Source organism: Loxodonta africana, chromosome 21, assembly GCF_030014295.1.
Source record: "Loxodonta africana isolate mLoxAfr1 chromosome 21, mLoxAfr1.hap2, whole genome shotgun sequence".
Lineage (NCBI taxonomy): Eukaryota > Metazoa > Chordata > Mammalia > Proboscidea > Elephantidae > Loxodonta > Loxodonta africana.
Genome location: NC_087362.1, coordinates 50,564,767 through 50,575,264, shown reverse-complemented (window position 1 = coordinate 50,575,264; position 10,498 = coordinate 50,564,767). Strand labels below are relative to the sequence as shown.

The 10,498-nt window shown below is 52.8% G+C and overlaps 1 protein-coding gene across 1 annotated transcript; it reads left to right on the top strand.

The window, feature by feature from the left end:
• Nucleotides 1-483: 483 nt before the first annotated feature.
• Nucleotides 484-10,176, top strand: CES3 (carboxylesterase 3). The gene is made up of 13 exons (XM_064273504.1): nt 484-692; nt 1,351-1,555; nt 1,661-1,799; nt 1,970-2,103; nt 2,634-2,787; nt 2,900-3,004; nt 4,532-4,639; nt 5,016-5,156; nt 8,053-8,133; nt 8,688-8,835; nt 9,500-9,649; nt 9,798-9,876; nt 9,981-10,176. The coding sequence occupies exons 1-13, from the start codon at nt 533-535 to the stop codon at nt 10,174-10,176; spliced, it is 1,800 nt and encodes a 599-aa protein (XP_064129574.1). The 5' UTR covers nt 484-532.
• The last annotated feature ends 322 nt before the right edge of the window (nt 10,177-10,498 follow it).

Genomic DNA, 10,498 nt, shown 5'->3' with positions numbered 1-10,498 from the left:
TCGCTTGAAGGTCCCTCAAGGAAGTGGGGTACACAATCACCCCCAACACACAGCCTGGGCATCCTGGGTCCCAGGGCCCCATGGCAAGGCTGCTCTGGCCCAAAGCCCTGAGGCTCTCTAAAAGCATCATCTTCAGTTCCCCCGTCCCTGCATGAGGGCTCAGTACCTCTACCCCAGACCTGTTTACTTGGCTCAGGTCAGTGATATGGACATCTTTTGGTAAGTGCACAGGGTCTCATGGAAGTCACACAGTCAGGGCAGCTGGGATTTGAACCCAGGGCTATAGAGCTCCAAAGACCAGGCTCCTTCCTGTGCCAGGGCTGTTATATCATCCAGGCCTCTGCAGGGCACTCCCAGCTCCTGCCTCCCTCCCAAGTCAGCCTGGCAGAGGCTGTGGGCCCTGGAGCTGGGCTGTAGCCAGGTGGGCAGGCCAGGCTTTCACGTCATTTTCCTCTAGAGCTCAGTGGGACTAAAGGGCAGAAATCTCACTCCACCTGCTGCTTCTGCTCACGGCTGGTTGGGAGTGAGGAGCATGGGGACAGTGGTAAGAGCTGGGACCAATGTCCAGGTCTGGGCAGTCTGTCTGCTCCTGGCATTCCCCACCATGGCCACTGGTAAGACATGCAAGCTGGGCCTGCAGAGTGGGAGCTTCCGGTTGGTGGGAGAACTTGGGGAGAGGGGCCAGGAGAGTGGTAGGGACAGGGAGGGGTTGGCAGTCTGCTCAGGGAGGGGTTCCTCAGTTTGGAGGGATTCCAGGGGTGTACATCACCTGAGTGGGGGTTTTGCCCTTGCAACTTTGTTTGATGGAAACTCTGGTGGTGTAGTGGTTAAGTGCTACTGCTGCTAACCAAAGGGTTGGTAGTTCGAATCCACCAGGCACTCGTTGGAAACTCTGTGGGGCAGTTCTACTTTGTCCTATAGGGTTGCTATGAGTCAGAATTGACTCCATGGCTTGAGTTTTTTTTTTTTACCTTGTTTGATCCCCGGAACGGCCCTGCCCGGATTGTATCTATCTAGCACATGAGTAATCTGAGGTTCAGAGAGGGACAGTGGCTGGCCCAAGGCCACACTGTAGGTCTATGGGTCCCAGGAAAGCCTAGTTTCTTCACTTTGGTTCTAAGTTTGGCTGGAAGGGAGCAGCAGTGATGGCAAGTTAGGGAGGAGGGACTCCAGGGTAATAATGGGACTCATCTCATAGGGCTGCTGGGCAGGTAAAAGGAACGGGGCCTGGCACAATTGGCACTCAGGGTCTAAAAGTATCTTTCACTCTGTGAGTCCATCTGCCAACCCTCCCCTTGCATCCTTATGAAGGTTACAGACTCACCCCTGGCCCCTCTGCTCTGCCTTCAGAACCTGGAGTTGCTCAGCCTGAAGTAGACACTACCCTGGGCCGTGTTCGAGGCCGGCAGGTGGGCGTGAAGGGCACAACCCGTCGTGTGAATGTCTTTCTGGGCATCCCGTTTGCCCAGGCACCACTAGGGCCCAGCCGGTTCTCAGCCCCGCGCCCGGCACAGTCCTGGGAGGGTATACGGGACACCAGCACGGCCCCGCCGATGTGAGTAACCTGGTAGGGGTGAGCAAGCAGGCTGGTTGGTGGGGGTCCAGCTGCCAGGGCTGGTGGGGCTGACGGCTGGCCCTTAGGTTCATTCTCTGATGGCAGGTGCCTACAGGAAGTGGAGAGAATGAACAACTTCAGGTTTTTGCTGAATGGAAAGCATCAGGTCTTCTCTATTTCAGAGGACTGCCTGATCCTTAACATCTACAGCCCAGCTGGGGCCACTGCAGAGGCTGGGAGGCCGGTGAGCAGCCCAGAGGGCCCAGTTCACCCACCCAGCTCTGTCCTGTCCAGCCTGTCCCCTCACCATCCCTGTCCCCAACCTGCCCAGAGCCCCTGACAATGCCCTGGGCTGGTGGATGGGCAGCTGAGGTCCCAGGACCTGAGGTCACTGTCCCATGGCCATTTTTCCAGGTCATGGTGTGGATTCATGGGGGCTCAATGATGGTTGGTGCAGCCACTTCCCAGGACGGGTCGGCCCTGGCTGCCTTTGGGGATGTAGTAGTGGTCACAATCCAGTACCGCCTTGGTATCCTTGGCTTTCTCAGGTGAGATGGCAGGCCTGTAGGAGGGTGTGGACTGCACAGAGGAGAAGCTGGATGACAGAGGCCTTGGGGACCTAGGATGGGGGCCCAGAGCCTGAATGGGGATCTCTCAGGCAGGGAGGGTGGCTGGGACCTAGGGCCCTGTCCATGCTGGCTGGGCAGAGAAGGGTGTTCTCTGAGGCCCCATCTTGGGGAAGGAACCCAGCCAAAACCAGCTGATAAGGAGATTGGTCTCTTGGGCAGAGGGTGTTGGCTCCTGGACTGGGGTCACAGTCCCAGCATGGTATGGGGACAGAGAGCAGCAGGCTCTGGCAGCCACTTGAGAGCGAGCCTTGGCTGGCTGCCCAGCCAGGCCTGCCCATACCACTTGGTCTGGCATGTGTACACCTAGCATGGCTCAGAGCCAGGCCAGACTGTGGGAGTAGAAGAGAGTCCAATGTCTTAGTGGCTGGTCCAAAGCAAACCTGCAAAGGCCAAAGGGAATCTGCCAAAGGCATCACCCTTCAGTAATCACTCCTCTACCCTGCTGCCAGCACTGGAGACAGGCATGCGCCAGGCAACTGGGCCTTCCTAGATGTGGTGGCTGCTCTGCGCTGGGTGCAGGGAAACATCACCCCCTTTGGGGGCAACCCCAACTGTGTCACCATCTTTGGGGGGTCTGCAGGTGGCCTCATTGTTTCTGCTCTGGTGAGTCTGCACTCAGGGCTGGGGCGTGGGTGGCTGGGAGGGCTCCTGTGGCCCCAGGCCTCCCAGCTCCCCTGCCCACCTCTAACAGTATCTGTTCTCTCTTCTGCACCAGGTCCTGTCCCCGCTGCCTGCGGGGCTGTTCCACAGAGCTATAGCACAGAGCGGAATCATCACAGTCCCAGGGATCCTGGATTCTGACCCACTTTCCCTGGCTCAGGTCTGTGTCTTTTTTATGCTCTTACCCTGCCAGTACCTGCCCCATCTCACCCTGTGCTGGCCCTGGGGTCCCGGAGGGACTTCCTGTTAACAGAGACAGACCCACTAGGATGACTCTCAGAGGAAAAAACTAGTGCAGTTGAGGGGTGAGGGGCAGTTAGGGACAGCTTCCTGGAGGAGGCCACCACTGAGCACCATCTTCCCCAAGGTGGGGCCTCAGGAAAACGCCCTCTCTGGCCCAGGCATGAGGGAGGACACCCAAGCCACCCTGCTGCCTGAGAGATCTCCATTCAGATTCTGAAGCCCCTCCCTAGAGCTCTATTGTAAGGCCTTGGAAGGGTAGATGGGGTGGGGTGGGAGAAGCCACAAAGGGCCTCCTGCTGAAAATGGCATCTGCAAAGGCTGGAGATGTGAGACAAGGTGACAGGTCCTGGAAGCAGCAAGCCATCTAGGAGGGAATGGAGCAGGTTAGGGGACAGAGCAGAAGTGAAGGGGCTGGAAAACTAGGGGGGGGTCTCAGGGAAGTGGTGGGCCTTGCCTGGGAATCTGGACTTTCTTCGGAGGGCAAGGAGAGGCAGGGTGATGGTCTGCCAGAGCTACCTTCTCAGAAGCTCACAGGGTCCTTGAAGTGGCAGGTACTTTGGAGGAAGCAATCCTAGAGGCCTGGAGGCCAGGGAAGAGGCAAAATTCAGGCAAGAGAGAAGGGGGTGGGGGCGGGGGTAGTGCCATGAGGTAGGGTGAAGGGGATAATCGGAATTTGGGAGACTGGCTCACGTGGCCTCAGTACCTTCACCTGGCCCCAGACCTCAGCTGAGGTGGAGGAGTGGGCTGGGCATCTTTACTCCCTGGGTGCAAGGTGATTCGGGAACACAGGGCCTCAGCATGGGCAAATTTCCTCTGGTTCAGAAAACAGCATCAGCCTCCTGGGTTCCCCAAATATCCCTTCACCATGGCTGAGAGGTTTTCCCAACCACACACTGTAGGTCCTTCCCTGGCTCTCCATGGCCTAAGGAAAACACAGCTCAATCATTCACTCCTTTACCAAACACTCCCAGAGTTCTTGCCAATGGCCACATCCCTCAGCCTGGCTTTCATGGCCAATGGCTGGCCTGAAGCTACCCTCCAGCCTCACCTCCCCTCAAGTCCCTGACCTTGACCCTGCCCCAGCTTCAGCAACACCACCATCCCCCCATGCTGCTGGAGTCCCTCCCTCTCCAAGTCCTGTCTCATTTCCTTGTTTACTTCTGCAAACCTTTACTGAGGACACTGGCTCCGGGGATATACTTAACCTGATGATGACATTGTTTTCAGAGGGGCAAAGGCGACCTGGCCACAAACACAGATAATGACAGTACAACATAATGGGGGACACACAGGTGGCTGGGGACCACCCACGCTGGTGGGCAGTGATCTTTGGTATCACCACCCCAGCTCACCTCTAGATGCGCCCCTCTCTGTGGGAGGTAGAGGGCTGGGAGGTGGAAGTGAATGGCCACAAGGGAGGCAAGACACTTTTGGCTATCCCCAGGACTTTGCGGACTCCTTGGCCTGCAGCTCCAACTCCACAGCTGAGATGCTGCAGTGCCTTCGACAGAAGACAGGTGAAGAAATGATCCTTACCAAAGAGTCCCGCCAGGTGCGCCTGCCTCTTTGGGGATAATGGTGGGCAATGGCACAAAGGGGGGTCCTGTCTAGCTCCTATGGGAGCAGAGGGGCAATCAGGGGTCTGGGGTAAAGGGAAGGGACTGAGAGCCCAGCCAGTCCTAAGGCCTCTATGGAGGGCCATGCTGAGCGCTGACAGTAGGGCCTGCTTTCTAGAGAAGAAGTCTGTTTGGAAGCAGCAGTTGCCTGCTCTCCCATTGTCTCCTGGGCGCCCTAACCCCGGCAACCTGCATCCACTCACTTACTCTCCCAGCTTAGCAGCTCAGGCATGCAACCAAGTGGCCCCTGGAATCCCATCCTTTGAGGCTTCGGTCTGACTGGGTGGCCCCCTGCCTTGCTTTCTCCTGCAGAAAATTAATATCATGCCCTACACCATTGATGGTACCTTCTTTCCCAAGAACCCCAAGGAGCTTCTGAGGGAGAAGCAGTTCCACCCTGTGCCCTTCCTCCTGGGCGTCACCAATCATGAGATTAGCTGGCTTGTCCCCAGGGTGAGTGTCCTCTGGCCCCTGTGCCCTTCAAGGCCCTGCCTTGGCCAGTCCTCTGTCACCCCAACATCATCACCACATCCCTGTGAACTGGGCACTCCTGTTATCCCCATTTGATAGATGAGAAAGCTGTGACTCAGGGAGGTTTAAGGGACTTGCTCAAGATCACCAGCTAGGGCTTCATTTTCACAAAGCAAATGTTTCCTTCTTGGGGACCAAGCTTTTGGGCAAGGCAGCCTTCCAGGCAGTGCTTGTCTGCAGCATATTCCCCCGTTGGTGTCTGGTTTATACATCAGGCTCTGTGAAAGTGGTTAGTGTGACTCTGTGCCTGAGAGACTGAATGCCTCTCAGGATTCAGACAACATCAAGGCCACTGGGGGACCGCATGACCCAAGCACCTTCCAGTCCCTGCCAGGTACACAGGTCACTTTGCACTGAGTGTCACAATCATGCTTTCCTCCTGAGCACCGTCTTCTCCTTCCGCTGCTTCTGCCTGTCACAGTGATTGCCTTTAATGACCAAAAGCCCTCCACAAAGGGAGGGCCCCGCCACAATGTTCCTTCATCGTGGCACATTATGGCAGCTTCTAGTTTTTAGCACTGAAGTTAATAGTGCAGCGGACATCTTCATGTCCATAGTTTCTGTCCTTTGTGAATTATTCCTTTGGAATCAATCCCCAGGAGGGCATCTGGGTGCTTGCTGTAGAAAGACTCTACAATCTTGACACTCGAGGACAAAGAAGTTTCTAGGTCAGTTGTATGTGTGTGTGTGTGCTTAGTGTCAGAGAAATATTAGGGCAAAATGACGCCCCAGACGCTCTGGCAGGCACCTTGCTCCACACTGTTAGAGCTGCCAGTGGAAGTGAGGGAGAGCCAATGTGATTGGCTCTCCAGACCTGGGAAAACCTGCCTGGTGTGGAATGCCATGCGCAGGACTTGTAGCCAAGGATGTTTCTCAGGAACTGGGTGCCTCAGAGGACTGCTTGCCTCAACACTGGTGCTGGCGTGCCCTGCGGTCTCCTCGCTATCCACATGAGGACAAGTGTACATTTTTTAGCCAACTAGATGCTGAGTAAGGAGCCCTGGTGCTACAGTGGATAAAGCACTCAGCAGCTAACCAAAAGGTTAGCGGTTTGAACCCACCAGCTGCTCCGCAGAAGAAAGTAAAGATTTACAGCCTTGGAAACCCTATGGGCAGTTCTACTTTACCCCATAGGATAGTTAAGAGTCAGAATTGACTCAATGGCAACAGGTTTGGTTTTTGGTTTTAGATGCTGAGTTTGCTAAATACCTGTGGTGGAAGTTTTTGCCATGCGAAGTAACTCATATACTCCTTACGGAGACATCTCCACTGCTCATATGTGGCTTCAGCGTTTTCTGAAAATGCTGTGCCAACTTAACTGCCGCCAGCAACATGAGTCTACAGATTTCAATGCAATCTTATCAGCCTTTGTAAACCATCTTTTTTTAGATAACAGTTTTATTAAGATATAAATCGCATACCATAAAATTCACTCTTCTAATGTGTACAGTTTGGTGCTTTTTTAGCATATCCATATAGCTGTGCAACTATTTTTATTGTTTTTAGCTACCATCGAGTCGCCCCCAACTCATGGTGACCCCACATATTACAGAGTAGAGCTGCTCAATAGAGTTTTATCGGCTACAATCTTTATGGAAGCAGTTCGCCAAGCCTTTCTTCCATGGAGCCTCTGGGTGAGTTTGGACTGCCAACATTTAGGTTAGCAGCCAATTGCAAACTGCGTATGCCACCTAGGTTCGTGCAGCTATTAATCACTATCTAATTCCGGAGTATTTTTATCACCCCAGAAAGAAACCCTGTACCCATTATCAGTCATTCCCTTTCCCCCCCTCTTCCCAGCCCCTGGCATCCACTAATCTACTTTCTGTCTCTATGGATTTGCCTATTCTGAATATTTCATATAAGGGGAACCATGCAATATGTGGCTTTTTGTGTCTGACTTCTCTCACCTAACACGATGTTTTCAAGGTCCATCTACGTTGTAGCATATATTAGTATTTCGCTCCTTTTTATAGCTAGATAATGTTCCATTTTATGGGCATACCTCATTTTGTTTATCCATTCATTAGTTGGTAGGCATTTGGGTTATTTCCACTTTTTGACTATTGTGTATAGAAACACAATTGATGTTTGTATATTGGTCTTGTAGACCATAGTTTTTTAAAGTTTTGCTACTTTAACTCCTGTGGATTAAGTTTAGTTCTTTAATTCCTGGTGAAAGTTAACATCTTCATTTGGGTATACACTCTGTGTTTGCTCATCTGTGAATTTTCTGTTTCAGTTCTCACAAAAATTAACAAAGAGCCTTGTAATAATGAAATTAACAGCTTCTTTTTTTTTATTTCAATAGGGCTTATTCTGTGTCAGGGTCTTTAAATGTCTTCACTTGCTTAGTCCTCACAACAATCCTATGAAACAGTTTATTCTCATCCCTGTTTTATAGATGAGGTAACTGAGGCCTGGAAAATTTAAATAACTTGTCCCAGGTTGTACACTTAGCGTCAGGGATTTGAACTCAGGCAGTCAGGCTCTGGAGTCTGTGCTCTTAAAACTGTATCATAAAGACATTCAACATTTTCAACTCTTCCTGTAGCCCCCGTGTGATTGGCTTGGGGGATCTTGATGTTATTCTATGAAAATATGGGACAAATTCTCGCTCTCTCTTCATGGTAATCACTTGTCGGTTATATTTAGTGCTGTTTCCCCACTCGGTTGAGGTTTATCTTTGTGGGTCTGTTGACTCATGGGTTTGGCCACACTTGAATGGGGGCATAGGGCTGTGCGTGCTCACCTTCCTGGGGCTGGGCAGAGGGGACAGCAGTCAGATTGCACTGAGAGAGACCTTATGTCCCTGCAGGGCTGGGGTATCCTGCAACAGACTGAGGAGATGAGCCAAGAGGACATACTGACTCTTCTGAGGGCCGCAATGACCACAATGGTGAGACAAGAGACAAGAGGGAGGAAGGTAGTGGGTGTCTCACCCAGCATGGTCTCAGCCCCTACCCTCCAACATCCACAGCTTCTCACCTACCACCAAATCCTTGGTCCAACTGCTGAATTTTGGACATAAGTGGTTCTCAAAGAAAAATTATCATCATCATCTTCATTGTCATTATAGAGCTGCCTCTTAATGAGCACATCCTATGTGCCAGTCACTGTGGTGAGCACTAGGACAGGCATTCATCTCCTTCAATCTTCGTGGCAACCCTTTGTAGCAGGAACTTTCATTATCCTCGTTTTACAGGTCTCATTGGTGGGGAGGGGGGTAAGGGGCAAAGGCAGGGCTCGAGCCAGCTCTGCCTGACCCCAGAGCCCAAGTAGTGGTCACAGAGCTAAGATTTGACTCCAAACACGAGCTCATCTCATCCAGACTCCATCTAGAAATCTCCATGAAGGTCAGAGGGAGGCCCAGCGGGAGGGTTTGGGACTTCTTGGAAAGGTCTGTCACAGCCATGAGACCCGAGCAGACCTGAGACTGGCCTCTTGCCCCAGGACATCCCCCCCGAGCTGTGGCTCAGCGTCCTAGATGAATACGTAGGCAACACTTTGGACCCACGGACCAAACGCGATGCAATTCTGGACTTGATGAGTGACATTTACTTCAATTTTCCCATCGTGAACTTCTCAAGAAACCTCCAAGGTGAGCCTCGCCCTGTCCATCTGCTCCATCCCTCTCAGTCTAGCCCAGGGTCTGGGTCACCACAGGTGACATGGCTGCGATAGGGTGGAGGGTCTTCCTGATACCTACTGCCGGACACCCCATGCCCACACCTCTTCCTCTCTGGGATGTAGCATCACAGTAATGAGAGGTGGCTGTGGCAGGGCACTTTGAAGAAGAGGAAACCAAGGTTCAGAGAGGTACAGTGACTTGTCAGAGGTCACCCAGCAGGCCCCTCACCAAATTCCAAGGGATTCATAGATGAATAATTTCTTCTTCTTTTGGCACTTTGCCTGGGAGAAAAGTCGTGCTTCCTCCCAGCCTGGTGGGACAGCCCTGGAATAGCTCAAGTTCCTAACTGTGGTTTGAGCAAGATTCCTAACCCCTCTGTGCCTCAGTTTCTTCATTTGTAAGATGAGGATAATAACAGAATCTAAGCTGAGATTGTTATGAGCGTTAAATGGATTATTCCGCATAAAGCACGTAGAATGGTACCTAACACCTAGCGAGTGCTCGATAAATGCTCGTGGCTAATCATTTGGTCACCATCATCATCATTATTATTGGTATTATGGGCCTGTCCAGCCAAAGGCAGGGCCTGATTGGGCTGGTGGCACCTAACTCTGATCCTGCCCTCTTCTTGCAGATTCTGGGGGCCCCATCTTTTTCTATGAGTTCCAGCATCGACCCAGTTCTTTTGTGAAAATCAGGCCAGACTGGGTGAGAGCTGACCATGGGGCCGAGATGGCTTTCGTGTTCGGGGGCCCCTTCCTCACGGATGAGAACTCCCTCCTGGGTGAGGACAGACATGTGACCCCTAAACTGCCAGGCTCCAAGACTAGGGGTGGGGCTTACAGGAACAGAGATCTTTGGTCAGCAGTGGGTACACCTGGGTGCCCACCAGGCCCCACCTGACCCTGATACAGGTCTATCCCTCCCACCAGCCTTTCCAGAGGCCACAGAGGAGGAAAAGCAGCTGAGCCTCACCATGATGTCTCAGTGGGCACACTTTGCCAGGACAGGGTAAGAGTGAGTGACATAACTAGCCTTATACCTGAGTCACTCAGGGACTGCCACAAGGGGGACCTCACAGGAGACCTTGGCACTCACTCATCCCTTCCTTCCAGGGACCCCAATGGCGAGGGGCTGCCTTATTGGCCCGTCTTCAACCAATCGGAACAATACCTGGAGGTCAGCCTGGCGCCACGGGTTGGCCAGAAGCTCAGGGAAACCTGGATGAAGTTCTGGGCAGAGACACTCCCCACTAAGATCCAACAGTGGCAGCAGAAGCAGAAAGGCAGGAAGGCCCAGGAGGAGCTTTGAGACAGGGCCTGGGCCTGCTTGGCTGAGACTATTGCAAGGGGTAGCAGAGTCTCAGCAGAACAGCCTCCTTCTCCCCCTGCTAGGGGAGACTTCAGTCCATGCTGCTGTAGAGTCATGTTCCTTAAGCATCAACCCCTCCTAGACTGGCATTATGCTCTCTTTTCAAATGGCACCAGGCTGCTTCCCACCCCTGGGCCTTAGCACAAGCTCCTCCCTCTCTCTGGAGTCCCTTTCCCACTTGTTTCATGACTAGTTCAAGATCATTTTCAGGCTCTCCTCAAGCATCCCCTCCTCCAGAAAGGCCTTCTCTGGGCTGCCTGGT

Excerpts from the sequence above, each read along its gene's own strand:
- CES3 (XM_064273504.1), top strand. The coding sequence starts at position 533 with ATGGGGACAGTGGTAAGAGCTGGGACCAATGTCCAGGTCTGGGCAGTC. Across the intron at positions 8,836-9,499 it reads CTTCTCAAGAAACCTCCAAG|ATTCTGGGGGCCCCATCTTT; the intron begins GTGAGCCTCGCC and ends CTCTTCTTGCAG. Across the intron at positions 9,877-9,980 it reads GCACACTTTGCCAGGACAGG|GGACCCCAATGGCGAGGGGC; the intron begins GTAAGAGTGAGT and ends CCTTCCTTCCAG.